This window comes from Crocuta crocuta, unplaced genomic scaffold (genome assembly GCF_008692635.1).
Source record: "Crocuta crocuta isolate KB4526 unplaced genomic scaffold, BGI_CrCroc_1.0 scaffold56, whole genome shotgun sequence".
NCBI classification, from domain to species: Eukaryota; Metazoa; Chordata; class Mammalia; order Carnivora; family Hyaenidae; genus Crocuta; species Crocuta crocuta.
The window spans coordinates 2,427,367-2,446,522 of NW_027531334.1; the positions used below are offsets into that span (position 1 = coordinate 2,427,367).

Genomic DNA, 19,156 nt, shown 5'->3' on the forward strand with positions numbered 1-19,156 from the left:
CCTCTGTGTATTATTAATGGTCACTACGGTTACATACATCTGTACTCAAGTTTATTTTTCTAACTCAGGGAGCAACTAGAACAACCATGCTCCAGGTTATTTTCCTTTTCACAGGTGACTTTCTATGCCTTCACTCACCTTTGAATCTGGAGAATGAGGCATCTGACCAGAGCATCAAGCCAAATGCTCTACACAACCAGTTAATGATGCTTCCACTGGGCGACTGGAAGGTACACTGGCTCTGTTACTGCCAAGGGCAAATCTACAGACTGTGCCGCAGGGGAAAACTAAGCTGCCAAAATGAGAAATTGTTTTATTTGGCTTTCTAATCTGAAAGTTACTTGTTTATGTACAGTCACTCTTAGACCTGGCTGTATTTTAAAGGCCCTCACTTCCTAGTGAGTGAGGGGCTCTGCCAGGCAAGGGAACACTCCTTCTGGGCCACGTTCTGAATTCCTGGACTCCAGACTTCCCAGAGTCCCCTCGCAGAAACTGCATAGCCCGCTTCCTTAGTCTACCTTTCTGAGGGCCGATGGTACCCCCGGAGCAGGCACCTCTAGGGGCGAGAAGGGACCAGCTGAATGTTGGGCAGGAATATCCATGTACATGCTTGTGAGATCCCTTAAGATGGAGGACAGAGCCAGCATGGGAAGAAAAGAGGGGCAGGGGCTGGGGACCAGCTCTCCGATGCAGCTATGTTCTGGAGTGTTCTGAGGAACTGACAATTTTAAATGTGAACCTGGACTTTCTAGGTTGTAATGAAAGCATATTATATTTATCAGTTCGTTGGCCTGCCTGCCTTCCTCCCTCCCTTCCTTCCATCTATGTATTTAACAGGTTTTTTTAGCCTGCTTTACAACTTAAAAAAATTTTAGTGCGTTTTTATTTGTAACCTTGCTTTGGGCTCTGCAAATACTAGAGTTCGGCCTATGTTTATATACAATAACTTTTCTTGAAATCTACAAAAGAATATTTAAGTCTGATGTCCTGGACCTTAAACGGACTGGGGATATTTAAACGCTCTAACATTACTTAAATCTATCTGTTCCCGTATATGCCGGCTGATGGCAGCAGAGCAGAGGCTGATTTCCGTGGAGCACACGGTGTTCTAATGTGATAGTCACTCGCGGGGGTAGCTCAGCAGGTGTCCTGCCTATTATGATTCATAAGTTTCAAAACGTTTCAGTCCCAGAACTTGAAAATAATATAAAATTCATTCTTGATAATGATGTAGCCTGCTTAGAGAAAGGCTCCTTTTAAATGCTACAAACTAAAATCTATCTCTCTAGGAGGAACGGGTGGAGTGCCGACCAACCATTCTTTAAACACACTTTCAAAGTTCTGTGAGTTACAAAGCACTGGGACTCGGAGCGGGAGGTCTGCCTCAGGTCTGAGTATGGCCAGCTCAGTTTCTCAGTTGGAAATCGAACTAGTGGCGATAGCTCATTGTAATCCTATCCAGGAGAGGACGTTATTAAACACCCAGAACTCAGAGCACGTGTTCATGATGACCAGCAACACTCCCATTTAGGGTGAGCGAAGACAGTGCTTTCCTGAGGTAAGTTAATCAGTGTGTTAGCATAGAGTAACAGGTGACTCACCTATCTTGAAACGACCCATGTAGTAGATCTGGGTGCTGAGGGCCAGAGACGCCAGGATATGGATTGCAGAGAAGATGACCCAGAACCACAGGTCATTTTTTCCAAACACCTAGGAGTAAAGATGGAGGTTACCTTCATCCAGGGTTTTCCCCACAGAACTCATGAAAATCATTCTCATGTATGCATAAGGAGTCCAAAAACGAGCTGTACGTGCATTTTGACCCTCCTCCCCCACAACTCCTGTGAGCTCACAGGGATCATACTGCACCCCCAAAAATAGCTACCTGGCCAAGCAAAAATGGAAGGAGAAAATGGGTGAGGCAACGAACAACTGTTAAGGGGCAATAGGTTTGGAGCTGGGGTCTAATGCTCTTCCAATGACTTCAGACAACAGACACCTGTCCCTGCACATTTAGAAAGTCGCTTCTGCTCTTTTAAGTCTGTCTCTCCCATCAGCTTGAACATCTTTATTCCAATCTCGCGTGAGTCAGGTCCCAGCTTTATAATCAAACTCCCCAGGGGTAGTTTTACAGATGCCTATTACATTATTAGAGATAAACAGCTAAGTAACTCAATAAAATGCCCTCAATTGACCCAGAATGGCCATGTGGCAGCAATCAAGGATTGTAATTAATTCAAACCTGTTCCCCTGAGGTCCATCAAACAAAGAGCAAAAAACCTCCCAAGGGGGCACGTTTGGAAAACCAGGCTGAAGGCCATGGGGACGGACGCACCACTCCGAGGACTGTGAGCGTGATGACCACTGCAAAGGAGGCATAGGCAGCGTAGGCGCTGGCATTGATGTCTGGGTGGCGGGTCTGGTAGAGCTTCAGCATGCAGAGGCCAGCAATCATGTACATGAAGGAGGTATCTGAGGGCGCACAGGAGGAGCCGAAACAATCAAGATCCGGTAGGCGGCAGACAATTTCTCTTTAGTCTTGGAAACCCCCCTGCCTTCAGGCCCTAGAATATTTGCCGCCCTCAGTCTGTGTGGAGACCTCCAACATGGCAGCCTCCGCAGGCACATTCTCTGGCCAAACCCCACATACTCTGCTTCTAAACCCTTCCAAGGCTATTCCTAGTTCACAGAAGAAAGGTATCTGATGATAGGATAAATAATTGGCTATCCCCACTTGCAGGGGTATTTGCATTTAAATGCTGGTGTGCAACAGCAATAGCAAGAGTCCATACTGGTGACAGTTGGGGCACTATGACCATAGAAAGAATGCTAGGTGGGTGTCGAAGGTCCTTATCTGCGTCCTGAAATATAATCACATTGATTACTCAATGTATAGCTCATATAATTGATTGCTTATATACAGCTTTGCAGCCTAGGGATGGAAAACAGCTAGAAATTAAATATGGCTTAGATGCATGACAGTTATGGAAATGCAAATCGAAACAAGGCCATGTCCCATATTACTCAAGAATGTAGCAAAATATTTAAATGTTTGACTGTAACATGTTAGTGATGATACAGGGAAATGGGAACTCTCAGGCAGCTAATGGGAGTAGGAATTAACACTCTGGAGAAACTTGGAAGTTCTTGGTAAAATGGTGACTGGTAAAAACCAGGTGACTCCAAAATTCTACTTCTAGGTGTCCCTGGGAACGTCACTCACATGTGCACAAAGAGACGTATGTTAGGGTGTTCACTGTAGCACTGTCTACAATAGCACCGTACTGGCAACATCTAAGGGATTGACAAATATGTAGTATACGTATTTTTATTACAGAAGATAACCGTCCTTAAAAATGAATGAACTGGATGTCCTTGATTCAATATTCATAAATCTTGAAAACATGCTGTTGGATGAAAAAATGTGTAGAACATAGTTTGATAAATATTAATTTACTACAAATGTAGTAAAATTTTAAAAACTGGACTGATAAATATCAAATTAGTCAGGCTGTTGCTTCTGGGGAAGGAAGAGGGGGGATAAGTTTGGAAAACAGTTCAAAGGACTCAACTTGGTCACATTTACTTTCTTTCTTCTTCCTTTTCTTTTTTAATTAAGTAGTCTCCATGCCCAACATGGGGCTTGAACTCACAACCCTGATATCAAGCATTGCATGCTCTACTGACTGAGCCAGCCAGGCACTCCACAATGTTTTATTTCTGAAAAAGTAGATTTAAGGCAGATATTTTAAAATGTTGGCATTTGTTCATTCTGAGTGGTGAATGATATTGTTCTCTGTAGTTTTCTCTATTAAAATGTTTCTCATTAAAAAAAATTAAATGTGGCAGAGAATTTCTGTGGTGTTCTGGGCTCACAGACAGAGGCTACAGTACAAACATAAAAATGACGGTTTTTAAAATTCTTATCCTTGAGTGCGGAGGTCACTGTTAATTGCCTGCTACTGGCACCTGCTCTTCCCTTTCTCCTTCCTGACAGCATATTAGTAGTAACTCAACTACCTCAGCTCCATTTTTCAATTCAGAAATACATGCCTTTGGTTTCAGCAAAGCTAACCCCACCTGTGGTTCCACAGATGGTTCTCATTGGTCTAAAGATAATTCCCCTCCTTCACCACCATGAGTGGTGTCCCAAACCAAGCTTGAGCTAACCAGCACCTACGGAATCATTCTGGAATGGGCTCATGACTATTTAAACTACTGAGGTGTGGAAGAATGTTATCTGGGGGGTTTTGGCAAAGAAGTGTCCTTGCTCTTAAATGAAGGCTCCTGGAAATCAACTTGCTGCATCCGCCAGGCATCATGAGGTAGATAGAGACAGGAAGCCAGGACCCGCTGTAGCTATTTTTGCCACAGAGAGTTTCCTGATAGCCTGAGGATAAAATCAGCCTATAGGCTGGGCACAACCCAAGGGATTACAGAGACTTGGAGTCAGAGCCACCAGATAAATCAACTGGAAGCTCTTTCCACCTTTGGACTTTCAGAAGGTGAACTAATAATTGTTCTTATTATTTAATCCAGTTGAATTGGGCTTTCTATTATTTTCAACCCAAAGCAGTCTAACTACTAAGTTAGGCCAAATTATACTGAGGGAACTTTCCAGATGTCTATTGGTGGATTCTATCTGCCCTGCTGCCTAATGCTTGGCCCACTGCCCACCTGCACATCTATCTAGCCATGAGATCATCATTCACTGTTGAGTGTTTTCTTATCTGAAGGATGGTCAGAGAGACAAAAAATGGTACAACATGTAGAAACCATGCCCTGGGGGGAGGTGCCCTTGAATCAACGTTAGCTCACATAAAATATCACTTAATTCTTGCATGCATGACCTTGGCATTTTGTGAAGGGTCCCAGGACAAGAGTCCCATAACATAAATCTGTGGGGTTGATATAAATTCTAATTACCAAATTGGAAGTTGGAGTAATTAGGGCAGACGTGGTAACAAGCACTGAGCACTCCTTCCATCATCAATGCGATGCCCATAGCATAGAAAACACCAAAGTGTTTAGGAATTCCATACTCCTGAAAAAGGAGAAAGTGTGGTCAGTGGAAAGACACCAATCGGTGACAGAGCCACAGAATCTGGAAACCCAAGCTTCTGGCCTCCTGTTGTTCATTTAACCCATCACCACACCATCAAGCCAGACATCCCTCCCCTTTGCAGATGCTGCTTGGAACCATGACCCTGCCTAGCTCCCATATCCAATTTACCCTCCCTTTCCTCACCATGGCAAAGATATCCTTGGCTTCTAGGGCTCTGCGATGGAGAATGTCTCGGCGCAAGACTATCAGCAGGAAGAGGAAGCCCAGGAGCACGTGGCCCAGGTTACTGAGAATGTTGTTGAAGGCACTAAGGGATGAGAAGGAAACCACGAGAGAGTCAAGGTGATCCAAGAGATTCAGAGAATGAAAGAATGCTTGAATGAGCGAGTACACTCAGCAATCCATGTTTTCTACCTGGACTTTTCATAAGATTTCAGGACTGGCAAGTCATGTGAGATCATCTTTAACCTTACTCCTTTACTTTAGGATGCCTAACCTATGACCACGTGTCCATTTCCTCCCTTGGAGGCCTGTGTGGCTTCCCTAGCATCCACCCAATCCTCTCTTATCCTGACGGCACTAGCATGGAATGAACCCCAGGAAACAGAGCTGCTCCAAAGATGGACAGTTTGGCCAAGTGTTTCAGCTACACTGTGAGAAGGAATTCTCATAGATGGACCCATGCCATGTGTGTCAATATTCAGCTCTGTAACGGTGACGTGTCAGCCAGTCATGGCCAGCTGCTTTATTTCAGGAAACTGAGGCTGGTTCAGTTCTGAAACAGAAAGCCTGTTCTTTCCACTTCACCATGTTCTGGCGGCTAGAGGGTGGCCTTGTAGGCAGCAGGCCTGGGTTCAAGTCCTGGCGTCACTAATAGTTGAGGGACCTTCTGCAAGTTCTTTTCTAAGCCTTTGTGTCTTCATCTGAAGATGGGAGTAATGCTCTTCCTACCTATCTCATGAGGTTGTTCAGTGGATTAACATATGAGCAGCTCATGCCCATGTGTGAGTGTCATCACAGCTAGGACCCAATGTCTTCAAAAAGGTCCCTGCACTCTTCTCAGCTGTTATTCTTAGGAATGTTTCCTGAGGCCCCACACAGGAATGAGAGGAAGGTATCTGCTCTCAACTTCTTGATTTCATCCCTCCTTACCCTTGACCAGGGCAGTCATCCATGGTTGTTTTTAGTATTTTTTTAAATGTTTATTTATTTATTTTGAGAGAGAGAAAGAGACAGAGACAGAGACAGAGAGACAGAGAACAAGTCGGGGCAGAGCAGAGAGAGAGGGAGGGAGACAGAGAATCCCAAGCAGGTTCCGCAGCTGTCAGTGCAGAGCCCAACATGGGGCTCGAACTCCTGAACTGTGAGATCATGACCTGAGCTGAAACCAAGAGTGGAACGATTAACAGACTGAGCCACCCTGTGTTCAGTGTTTTTAAAAATTGAAATTGCATCACACAGACAGGAATCTCTAAATGCCTCAGGGGCAACCAGAGGACAGGCCTCACCTCAGGACGCCCAATGGGTGAGCACAGAGGAAGTTGTAGTAACAGATGTCCTGGTTGCCGGTGACATTCACCACCTGCAAAATGAAGAGTGAGAAGAGGAGATGCTCCACTGAGCCCAGCCTGAAACCACAAAAGGGAGGCACTGCTCACAGCGATTTACCATATAATCAGTGTTCCTTCTCAGTCGGGGACGGGTCATTTTCTGCCACCTTTACACAGCACAGGCTAATTAGGGCTGTCAGGATACGTTCTATTTTCTAGATGCATGTTGGGAGGGTATGGAGCTGTCCCATTCTCTGTGTGGGAGTGATAACCACAGGGCAGGTGGACAGGAGGAACTATATGTTCAGTTTCCCATTTTTCTCACCATTTCTATCATTAAGAACCTTCCTAGACCACAGCGCAGCTGTATCTCCTCACAGGGCCCTGGAGTAGTAAGAGAGTATGGAGATTCTAACTGTGGGGCCCAAATCTCATAAAAGTCCTTGTCCTCCTCACATAGTAAGTAGGGAACTGGCTGAATTATTAGGCCAATGGCTTCCATACTTGGCTGTACATTGGGATTATTGGGGTCTAATCAGTACTGATGCTTGGTTCTACTCTGAGGGACTTGGATCTAATTTGGTGTAGGGTACAGCGGGGGCACTGGGATTTCAGAACTCCCCAGGTGATTTTAATGCACAGCAAAGTGTGAGAGTCACTGCATTAGAAACACCATCAGCCCCTCGTGCTTTCTAGATAGGCTTTCTTGTGTATAACAAATGCTAGAGAAGGTCATTTGTGATCTGGACCCCAAGGTTCTATGAAGGCACAATGGGGATTCTCAAGGTGTTTTGATTATTATCTTTATTTGTTTTTACTTTATTTTAGTTCTTATTTTATATTTTCTTAATTTCTTATCTTCTTAGCTTTGTAAAGCTGTTTTTGGTTTTATAAAAAATACCCTCAACAAGAGGGCACAGGCTAAATTAGATACCACGTTTCTAATTTAGGAACTTTACTCATTACCCTTTGATAATCAAAGTTCAGACTGGTAAATAACAGATATAGTCGATAGATATTATGACTGAATGAGCTTAAGGTAATAATTTGAGCTTGGTAGACAAAATAATATGAGGCCCCAGGCTCCTCTGTGATAGAACAATCGAGAACTAGATGTAAAGTTTCATCGAAGATGAAGCAATGGAGAAGCCCAATTTGAAGACAAAATCAGAAGTTAATTCTTGGACTGAGATCAAGTTATATATACCTTTCTCTGTAAGTCATAGCAAAGCTCTCTCCCTGCAGTACAAAAGCTGGGGTTCCGGGGTTCTGGGCAATACTCACTGTCTGGTAGGTGATGACCAACTGGATCACAGGCAGTGCGTAAAACACAGCGATGGTGATGATGTTCCTAAGTAGGCAGAAAGACCCGGAAATAGTTATATCCAAATTAAGAATGGAATTTTTGCTCAGTGTTTTAATATAAGAACCCTTCTACTCCATAACTCTCCAGTTAACTTGCAAAAGTAATTAAAAACTGATTATGCAGTTCCTGCTTCTCCAGCCTCCCACTTCTACAAACCCTGAAAACTGTAAATGATACTTCTTCTGTTTTAACCAAATTAGTAATGAGGGCCTATTTCTTTAGAATGTTTTAGATTAAAAGTGATCAGAGTGCAAGTAATGGGAGATGGATCACATGAAAGGGTATGGCTCTCGTAGGTACCTCTTAGTTCCAACTAATGGTCCCACTATGAAATGCCATGGGACCCCCACTGGTCCCTTGGTTCCCTCAAATATCTGTATCCAAGTAAAAGGGCGTCCTTCCAGAGGAAAAAAATGGAAAGAGCTATCACAGCATCAGCCTGGGATTTCTGAGGGGAGAGGGGTCCCCTGCCAGGCAGCTCAGCCTCTTGGCTCTGAGAGAGGCTGCAACTGGGTGCTTGATGACCAAGGGTCTATTTACCACCGGATGTGGTATCATTTCCTCTCAGTATGGTTCCCAGTTACTCTGAGATGCTGTAGACATCTAGTCCCTGAAGCCACTGGCTCTTGTAAGAGCAAGGCTGAGTGAGAAGAGGAAATGGCTTCAGTTTAGTGTGTCTTTTGGACGATAGTGACATGTTATTGTTAGATTGCCTTCCTGGAAATGGATTGAGTGTGTTCCCTAAACATATGGGATGCGACCACTATTCTTAGGATTTTTTTAAATCACTACGAATTTTTTTCATGTTTTTAAAATTATTTTATTATTTGTAATATTTTATTTAGATCCAAGTTAGTTAACTTATGGTGTAATAATGATTTCAGGAGTAAAATTTAGTGGTCCGTCACTTACATATATAACACCCAGTGCTCATCCCAACAAGTGTCCTTCTTAGTGCCCATCCCCCCACTCTACTGCCATTCTTATTTTTACTTTGTGTGTATTAAATTTAGGGCTGGCTGCCTTTGTAGTTTTTTGTTTTGTTTTGTTTTTCTTATAGAATGTGCTATGAATCCTTGAAGCATCTATACCTTTGCCTTGTTAAACAGAAAGGTGTCCCATAAGTGATCGCAGTTTTTACTAAGAAAATTTTCATTTTACTTAAGGGAACCATGGCCCTAATGGCCCCCTACTCACCAGAAATAAATCTTATATTTTTTGCTGACAATCCTCCGGTCCTTCCTGGACAGATCTGACAGGTAAAGGAACATCTAAGATATCAAATAAAGAAAGAATGCAAAGTGTACTTGGCTTTTTTTGCAGAAGACACAAAGGAAAACTTCATAAATGCTCAATCCAATCCATTGCTAGAGATTCAAATTATTTAATAAAGCTTTTCTTTCAATTTTGTTTTTCCCAGAATACCTTAATGCAAATCCTAGTATTTTCTCTGAAATAGTAAGAATTGGCTGATACAGAAAAACCTGTAGAGAGTCTCAACTGCTTCTTACATCTCAGGAACTGGTTTCACTGTTTTCAGAGAGGTCTGCTGTGTGCCTCGAATCACAGGATTGAAACTGTGCAGTCCACTTTCATATCCCTTACTGGATATGACACAACATAGTAAATATATGCCAAAAAGAGATGAACTTTATTCCTGAAGGATGAAAGCTACAGAACCAGGGAGTTTTCCCAGGCATACCCCTCAGAGAATCTTTTCTTTCATCTGGGTTGGGATCCACTTCAGACCCTGAGTAATTCTTTTTAAGTTTTATTTATTTAAGTGATCTCTACACCCAACGTGGGGCTTGAACTTTCAACCCAGAGATCAAGAGTCACGTGTGTTACCGACTGAGCCAGCCAGGCACCCCCAGGCCCTGAGTGTTTTAATGCACTGTTCTCCTTCATGCTCTCACTTTCTTCCTCCAGAAAGCAGTACTAATTAGCAGGGTATTGCTTTTAGTCTGTAGTTATAGTTTATCTAAAGAGCCATCAGGGATATATGGTTTCCCTTGAAGGGAAAAATCAAAGGAAACTGAGACTTCGCTGAAGGTGTATTTGACTGTTGAACGTTCCGCCCTTGCCAAGAGGACGGCCAGGCAGAGGTACCTTGGTCCGGATCACGTTCTTATCACTCTCAATGTCTGGCATGGTGTCGAAGTCACTCTCCTCCACAGAGCTGTCTGTGTCCGACTGGCATGGCTGCCCACCATCGGAGGAGGACATCTGCCTGGCGGGACTGGAGCTTGACTCCCCTGAAAGAGAGAAAACTCATCTACTTTCCCAAGCTAGGAAGAACGCATGCAGCCCATTCCTCTCTGCAAAACGCGGTGCTGACTCATTCTTGAAGATGCTGTGTTGGTAAAAACGAACTCTTTACCCACAGCACATGTTCTTTCTCTCCATTCCTCCTCAATGGACTTCTATGTTGCCTCTTCTCCTATGTTTATATTTAAATTGTCTATTTCTATGGCTGAATACATATTAAGAACATAAAGGCATCTGCTCTGTTAACTATTTGGATGCAAAATTAAGATTATGCTTATATGTCATGTTTCATATTTTAAAATATGAACATAAATATATAAACATACGCATGCACAGTTATGTATAGCATCTACCGTGGAAGCACACACATATCCAGCAGCTATACATTGCTCATGGGTAAAGTATTTGTACACCGAAATCCCCCACATGCCGCATCTATGATTATATAATGAGAACAACACTCTGAGGAAGAATCCTTGTGTTCTCATGAATGTTTCCCAGAGCAGATGGGAATTTTTGCAGCTTGACGAGCACATGAGCCTACCCTACCTTCCGCTTTATTTCTTCTGTTCAGTTAGTTAAAAAAAAAAAATCCTCTTCCTGCAGAGCCAGAAATAAGTAGCCTGCAGGAAGCCCACATGCTTCTCAAAGTTACAGTACACCAGAGCAGGAAGAAGGACTCCAGCCCTTCTCCCTGACATTTTAGGCAAACCATTCACAGACCCACGGGAATTCTGTCTCTTTCAGGCCACGCAATGAACACTGAGGGGTCGCCATGTGAATGACTAGGTTCAACTATGAAGTTAGCCAAAGTGAAAGATTGTTGGGCTACGGCCACGTTCACCTGCAGCACAGCCTTAGTCTTCTGATCGCCCTTACTCCACTGAAACCTGAGAATGAAAGAGCTCGTCAATTGATTTCGGGCTCCCTGACACCGACTCTGACACACCGTTCATGCCCCAAGCTAGGCTGCGTATGAAAAAATCCCCACGGGGACTTTGGGAGTTGATGGCAGCCATGGTAGGGAATTCTGCTCAAGTGTGGTTAGCTCGGAATAACAAGCTGGAGAAGGTTAGAGCTGAAAGACTTCTTCCAGCTCTTCTAACCAATTCCTCTTATAAAGAGAAGACAATCTTATATGATAACTGCCTTGCCCACTCGCACAGTTAATAATGGCTGGAGGGTCCTTTTTATCCTGTTCTCTGGAGAATTAGGAAATACTTCAATGAATGGACTCATAGTAGGAAATACCTATTGCCCCATAATTGCTCCCTTCAGGGGTGCTGGCAGCAATGGGATGTGACGCCACCATATTTCCAGAGCCTGTTAAAAAGAAAAGCAAATACTTCATGTCCAGTTGCTAAAACACAACAACACAACTCTAAGTAGCTTGAATCATCAGTCCACCACATTTTAAAGTTGGTTTTCTTTTTACTCTAAGACTCCCTAAACTGTGACCTGCAGGCAAAATCTAGCCTGCTGCTGATTTTTGTATAGCCCTTGAACTAAGAATGGTTTTAAAATGTGAGACAGGAAACCATCAATGATGTGGATGGAAGTAGAGTGTATTATGGTAAGTGAAATAAGTCAGTCACAGAAAGACAAATACCATACGATTTCATTCATATGTGGAATTTAAGAAACAAAACAGATGAACGTAAGGGAAGGGAAGAAAAAATAAAATAGGATAAAAACAGAGAGGGAGGCAAACCATAAGAGACTCTTAACTATAGAGAACAAACTGAGGGTTGCTGGAGCGGGGGTGGGTGGGGGGATGGGTTAAATGGGTGATGGGCGTTAAGGAGGGCACTTGCTGGGATGAGCACTGGGTGTTGTATGCAAGTGCTCAATCACTAAATTCTACTCCTGAAACCAATACTACAGTGTATGTTAACTAACCTAAATTTAGGTAAAATCTTGGAAAGAAAAAAAATAAATAAACATTTTAAATGGTTAGGGAAAGAAATCAAAAGATTTCATGACAGGTTAAAAATTACATGAGCTTGGGGCGCCTGGGTGGCTTAGTCGGTTGAGCGTCCGACTTTCGCTTAGGTCATGATCTTGCGGTTCGTGGGTTCGAGCCCCGCGTCGGGCTCTGTGCTGACTGCCAGCTCAGAGCTTGGAGCCTATTTCAGAGTCTGTGTCTCCCTCTCTCTCTGCCCCTCCCCTGCTCACGCTGTCTCTCTCTCCCTCTCTCTCCTAGAAATAAATAAAAATATTTTAAAAAAAATTGCATGAGCTTCAGATTTCAGTATTCATACCTAAAGTCTTATTGAAACACAGCCACAGCCATTTGGGTATGTCTATGGCTGCTTTTGGCCAGAGTAGCAGAGTTAAGCAGTTGTGACAGAGACGATATGGCCCTGCGAAGTTTACCATCTTTGCTATTTGGCACTCTACCGAGAAAAAAATCTGGTTCCTGCCTGAAAGTATTGCAGAATTACAAGAACAAAGAAGCTCAGGTCCTGAAATCGCCTTGAGGAAGGCCACTACTGAACAGAAACACTGAAGTCTAGGTCTATCATTAAACCACTGTAATTTGGAGGTTCTTAAAATAGCATTTAGCAGTACCTTAACTATTGGCAGGATAAGTCCAGATAGGGGGGAAATGACCGCACTCCTTGGAGCAATAGATGGTGAAAACTAAACTGAGGATATGGAAGAATATGAGATATCTTGGAAGAGATTTCTGTATCTGTTGCCAACTGCTTGTTGGCAGTGAGAGAAAAATGGAGGAAAAAATGCTCCTCAAGCTTTTCCATTGAAAGCAGTGCTTGTAGCACAGGGAGTGAACTCATCCCTCTGTGTTTGCGCTGTCACCTGGAGCCAGGCCACCACCAGTATCAGAGAAAAACATCTCCCGACCTTCTCCTTGGTTATCAGGCAAGATATTTTTATTGAGTTTATCCACCTGTGAGGATTAAGCGGAGCTGAACATGGAGGGGAGAAACCACAAATAAGCAGGGTATCTAGGCAGTTTCTTTGACTCCGTCTTCAGGCTACCGTATTTCCAGGAACCACACTCATCCAGAGAGATGCTTGGGAATGTTTCTTTACTGCCTCCTGAGCTTTATCAAGGATCTGGAATATTGTCAGGCTGGTGGACATTTCAATACACTATCTTCCTTCTGAGATGAGGTTGCTTGTATCACATTACAGGCAGAAAGGTCTGTGTGTTACCTGGTCAGTCTCGTACACTGCTGCAGAGAAATATATTTCCAGTGAAGACACATAACTGAGGATATGCTCTGATACCCTCCCTGTAAATGTTTTTCTTCATTGAAAATAGTTTGTTACAGCTTGCGTTCACGCTGCAGTACGTAACATTGCGCAACAGCACCAAAAGCCTCAAACAGTTCATCATTTGTCACAGCCAACTCCCCACAGCCAGTTCTCAAACTTCCTTTCACTGGTGGTCAGTAAAACCATTCACAGTTCTGCAATCCAATTTGTAGGCTTTATCCTAGTTTTTGCTTTTTGTATCCATTCATTTCCTTCATGAAGAAAAAGATTTAAGGCACGCCTCCGGGGACTCAGTCAGTTAAGCATCTCACTCTTGATTTTGGCTCAGGTCAAGGTCTCACAGGTTCATGAGTTCGAGCCCCGTGTCTGCTTGGGATTCTCTCTCCTCTTTCTGCCCTTCCCTTGCTCACACTCTGGCTCTCTCTCTCAAAATAAATAAACTTAAGAAAGGAAAAGATTTAAATCCCGAGGTCCAAATATTTAGCCAGGTGATGAGAGATGGTGTTGGAGACTCAACTTCCTTCCTCCTTTTGGTAGCTTAGCCAAGAGCCAGCTCAGCTGCGAAGCACGGCCGTTAGCTAATTCAGCATTCCTGGCCCGCGAGGATGTCCCGGGCCTCACATGCAGGCTCCCTGGCACTGTTCCTAGGCCTGCAGATTCCTGGACAGATTCCTCATCACTTCAAGAAATCAGATGTTCCCTGGCCTTTCTTAGGCTCACCTGTAAATATGGAACACGGTTTCAGCACCATCTTTGTCTTTCATCCAACTCTGAGGTAAAGAAACAGGTTGTTTTCAGACTCTTAAGTATGAGAATTAAATTCTTTGTGCACAATAGTAACGTCTGTGGAAATGAGTACAGTTTGAATGGCTCCTCGTCCTAGGAGAGATTTGGCCGTAGTTACAGCACCGAGCTTTGCTGCTGCTACTATCGACTAAAACAAGTACTACTTATTATTATCACCACCACTAGTACTGCTACAATAACTAATGCTCCCACTGGTATTACTACTGCTGTGGTTGGTGATGCTATTACTACTATCACTACTACTACTACCGCTACTGCTACTAGTGGTGAATGTTTATTGAGAACTTACTGCATGACAGACACCCTTTTAAGTTCTTTGCAAGAATTTACTCTTTTAATTTTTCTTTTTTTTTAATGTTTTTTTAATGTTTTTATTTATTTCTAGGAGAGAGAGAGACAGCGTGAGCAGGGGAGGGTCAGAGAGAGAGGGAGTCACAGACTGAAACAGGCTCCAGGCTCTGAGCTGGCAGTCAGCAGAGAGCCCGATGCGGGGCTCGAACCCACGAACCGTGAAATCATGACCTAAGCGAAAGTCGGACGCTTAACCGACTAAGCCACCCAGGCGCCCCTACTCTTTTAATTTTTCAATAGCCCAATGAGGTGGGTACTATTATCACCATTTAAAATTTCTTTTCAATATTTATTTTTGAGAGAAAGAGAGCACAAGCAGGGTAGAGGCAGACAGAGAGAGTCCGAAGCAGGCTCCAGGCTCTGAGCTGTCAGCACAGCGGGGCTCCAACCCACCCAGGAGCCTTGGGATCATGACCTGAGCTGAAGTCAGACACTTTTTTTTTTTAAATATTTTTATTTTTTTATTTCTAGGAGAGAGAGAGAGACAGCGTGAGCAGGGGAGGGTCAGAGAGAGAGGGAGACACAGACTCTGAAATAGGCTCCAGGCTCTGAGCTGGCAGGCAGCACAGAGCCCGACGCGGGGCTCGAACCCACGAACCGCAAGATCATGACCTAAGCGAAAGTCGAACGCTTAACCGACTAAGCCACCCAGGCGCCCCACTGACTGAACCACCCAAGTGTCTCATCACCATTTTAAAATAACAAAAGAGAGGCACTGAGAGATCAAGTAATTAGTCCAGAGTCCTTCAGGTAGTGGATGAAGAGTAGTTCGTGTATTAGTTTTAGTTAAAACTTATCTTCTTTTTATTTATTCATTTATTTATTATTGTTTTTTAATGTTTATTTTTATTTATTTTGAGAGAGAGCATGAGTGTGGGAGGAGCAGAGAGAGAGAGAGAGAGAGAGAGAGAGAGAGAATCCCAAGCAGTCTCTGTGCTGTTAGCACAGAGCCCAACACGGGGCTCAAATCTGCAAACCCTGAGATCATGCAAGACCTGAGCAGAAACCAAGGACACTTAACTAACTAAGCCACCCAGTTGCTCCAAAACTTATCTTCTTCACTGAAAAATAAGGAAGATAGGGATTTTCTTCCAAAATATGAATAACTGGAAGCAAGCATGTTACTTTCATGGAGTGCTGAAAATTATCTTTCAGAAGACACACAAGGTTGAGACCTACTTGCATCTCCACTATAATAAGCTGATACTTTAAAGAAGTATCTAAGGGCAAAATTTGCTTTTAAGGTTGCCTGCTGCTGCTTACCAATGATTTTCTATTGGGTCATTTCCCTCAGTGTCTTCTGCATTTGTCTCTTTTCAAGCTTAAGCTCCTTCTTTTTAAAGTTTTTAATTTGGGGAGCCTGGGTGGCTTGGTTGGCTTAGCGTCCGACTTCAGCTCAGGTCATGATCTCGTGGTCCATGAGTTCGAGCCCCACATCAGGCTGTGTGCTGCCAACTCAGAGCCTGGAGCCTGCTTCAGAGTCTGTGTCTCCCTCTCTTTCTGCCCCTCCCCTGCTCATGCTGTCTCTCAAAAACAAACGTAAAAAAAATTTTTTTTAAATAAAGTTTCAAATTCAAGTGTAATTAACATACAGTGTTATTGGTTCAGGTGTACACCATGATTGAACAATTCTGTACATTTCTCAGTGCTTATCCTAAGTGTACTCTTAATCCCCATCACCTATTTCACCTGAAACCCCTCATCTCCCCTCTGGCAACCACCAGTTTCTTTTCTGTATTTAGAAGTCTGGGTTCTTTTTTAATTTGTCTTTTTTCTTTGTTCTTTTGTTTCTTAAATTCCACATATGAATGAAATCATATGGTACTTATTTTTCTCTGATTGACTTATTTCACTTAGCATCATGCCCTCTAGTTCCATCCATATTGTTGTAAATGGCAAGATTTAATTCTTTTTTATGGTAATATTCTATTACACAGACACAGACACGCACCAAATCTTCTTCATCCATTCATCTACCGATGGAAACTTGGGCTGCTTCCATAATTTGGCTATGTAAATAATGTTGCAAGAAATATAGGGGTGCCTGTATCTTTTTGAATTTGTGTTTTTGTTTTTTTTGGATAAATACCCAGTAGTGGAATTGCTGGATTATAAGGTAATTCTATTTTTAAATTTTAAAAATGTCAATATTTATTTATTTTTGAGAAAGAGAGAGTGTGTTTGTAAGCAGGAGATGGGCAGAGAGAGAGGGAGACACAAACTCTGAAGCAGGCTCCAGGCTCTGAGCTGTCAGCACAGAGCCCAATGCGGGGCTCGAACTCATGAACCATGAGATCATGACCTGCGCCAAAATCAGATGCTTAATCAACTGAGCTACCCAGATGCCCCCCTCTTTTTTTCTATGTTTATTTACTTTTGAGCAAGAGAAAGAGAAGGACAATTGGGGGAGGGACAGAAAGAGAGGGAGATAGAGGGTCCAAACCAGGCTCTGCACTGACAGCATAGAGCCTGATGTGGGGCTTGAACCCACCACCCCTGAGATCAAGACCTGAGCTGAGGTTGAATGCTCAATTGATTGAGCCACCCAGGTGCCCTGATTTTTTAATTTTTGAGGCACCTCCATACTGTTTTCCACAGTGGCTGCACCAGTTTGTATTCCTACCAACAGTGCATGAGGGTTCCTTTTTCTCCATGTCCTCACCAACACTCGTTATTTCTTGCCTTTTTGATTCTAGCCATTCTGACCGGTGTGAGATGATATCATTGTGGTTTTGATTTGCATTTCCCTAAGAATGAGTGGTGTTGAGCATCTTTTCGTGTGTCTGTGGGCCATCTGTATGTTTTGACTGGAGAAATGTCTGTTGATGTCCTCTGCCTATTTTTAAATTGGGTTATTTGGAGTCTTTTGGTGTTGAACTATATAGGTTCTTTATATATTTTGAGTATTAATTTCTTATTGTATGTCATTTGCTAGTATCTTCTTCCATTCAGTAAGTTGTCTTTTTGTTTTGTTGATGGTTTCCTTTGGTGTACAGAAACTTTTTATTTTGGTGTTATCTCAATAGTTTATTTTTGCTTTTGTTTCCCTTGCCTGAGAAGATATAGCTAATGCTGTTAAGGCTGATGTCAGATTACTGCCTATGTTTTTTTCTAGAAATGTTATGGTTTCAGGTTACACATTTAGGTCTTTAATCTATTTTGAGTTTACTTTTGTGTATGGTATAAGAAAATGGCCCAGTTTAATTCTTTTGCATGTAGCTGTCCAGCTTTCCCAAAACTATTAGCTGAAGACATTGTCTTTTTCCCATTGTATATTCTTGCTTTCTTTGCTGTAGATTAATTGACCATAAAAGTGTGGGCTTTCAATCCTGTTCCATTGAACTATGTGTCTATTTTTATGCCAGTACCATACTGTTCTGATCACCATATTTTTGACTTTTTTTTAAAGTTTGTTTATTTATTTTTGAGAAAGAAAGAGAGAGAGAGTGCAAGTAAGGGAAGGGCAGAGAGAGAGGGAGAGAGAAAATCCCGAACAGGATCCTCACAGTCAAGAGTCAAACATGGGGCTTGAACTCATGAACCGTGAGATCATGACTTGTGACCTGAACCAAAATCAAGGGTTGGAGGCTTAACCAACTGAGCCACCGAGATGCCCCTGATTACTACACTTTTATAGTGTATTTTGAAATCTGGGATTGTGATCCCTCCAGTTTTGTTCTTCTTCAAGATTGCTTTGGCTATTTGGGGTCTTTTATGGCTTTATACAAATTTCAGGATTATTTATTCTAGCTCTATGAAAACTACTGTTAGTATTTTGATAGAGATTAAATCTGTAGATACAGGATCTACATTAGATAGAACTTCTATCATTAACCTATGTCTTTACATTATAAAAATGTAATTTCAAAAATAGTAAATATGTAAATAGTAAGTGAAGAATGATACAAAAATCATAAAACCCAGAAATTTTGGCATTTTGGTGTTACTGAGGAGCCCTCTACCACAAGAAATAGAAGTGTGAGTAGAAGTGTGAGAAAATGCTTGAGTTTGGTTATGGCAGGAGGTTGAAATAGTTAGTGGGAGGCAATTTTTTTGTGGGTATAAACAAAGGAGAAAAAACCCATAAAAGCTAAAATCAAAGCTAGTGAGCAAACAAAAACAATCACTGTTTTTTTAGGTGAAACTTCATTAAAAAGCAAAAGCCAGCTGTGTGAGTCTGTTCAGACTCGGATGTGTCACTGATTTCTGTACTCAGCTCTGGCTCATGACTGAGCAAGCTGTGACTTCGATGTGGTCGTGAGCCGTTTTCACTCTGAGGCATCTGCAACATCACCGATTCCAGGATGGACAAGATTTTCACACTGCCAGCACATAAAGAGGTTTTAACTCTGTGGACTTTTATAGGCACTGTTTAAATAAGAGATTGGCCAACAATATTCTAATGTCTAAGACCTTCTCAGAATGCCAAAAACCAAAACACTGGCTCCCAAACTCCAAGCACGCTCCCAGAAGGCAAGTTATATTTATATTTAACTGTATGGTATT

At 42.6% G+C, this 19,156-nt stretch overlaps 1 protein-coding gene across 1 annotated transcript in view; it reads right to left on the reverse strand.

Annotated features, from left to right (window-relative positions):
• SIDT1 (SID1 transmembrane family member 1) overlaps positions 1-19,156 on the reverse strand; it is a 101,163-nt gene that overhangs the window by 14,842 nt on the left and 67,165 nt on the right. Inside the window, exons 11-19 of the mRNA XM_077771895.1 lie at positions 11,501-11,572; positions 10,091-10,236; positions 9,179-9,252; positions 7,900-7,966; positions 6,574-6,647; positions 5,249-5,372; positions 4,927-5,044; positions 2,336-2,472; positions 1,602-1,710 (exon numbers count right to left, since the gene is read on the reverse strand). Of these exons, the coding sequence (XP_077628021.1) occupies positions 1,602-1,710; positions 2,336-2,472; positions 4,927-5,044; positions 5,249-5,372; positions 6,574-6,647; positions 7,900-7,966; positions 9,179-9,252; positions 10,091-10,236; positions 11,501-11,572 (921 nt within the window). The remainder of the gene's footprint in view (positions 1-1,601; positions 1,711-2,335; positions 2,473-4,926; positions 5,045-5,248; positions 5,373-6,573; positions 6,648-7,899; positions 7,967-9,178; positions 9,253-10,090; positions 10,237-11,500; positions 11,573-19,156) is intronic.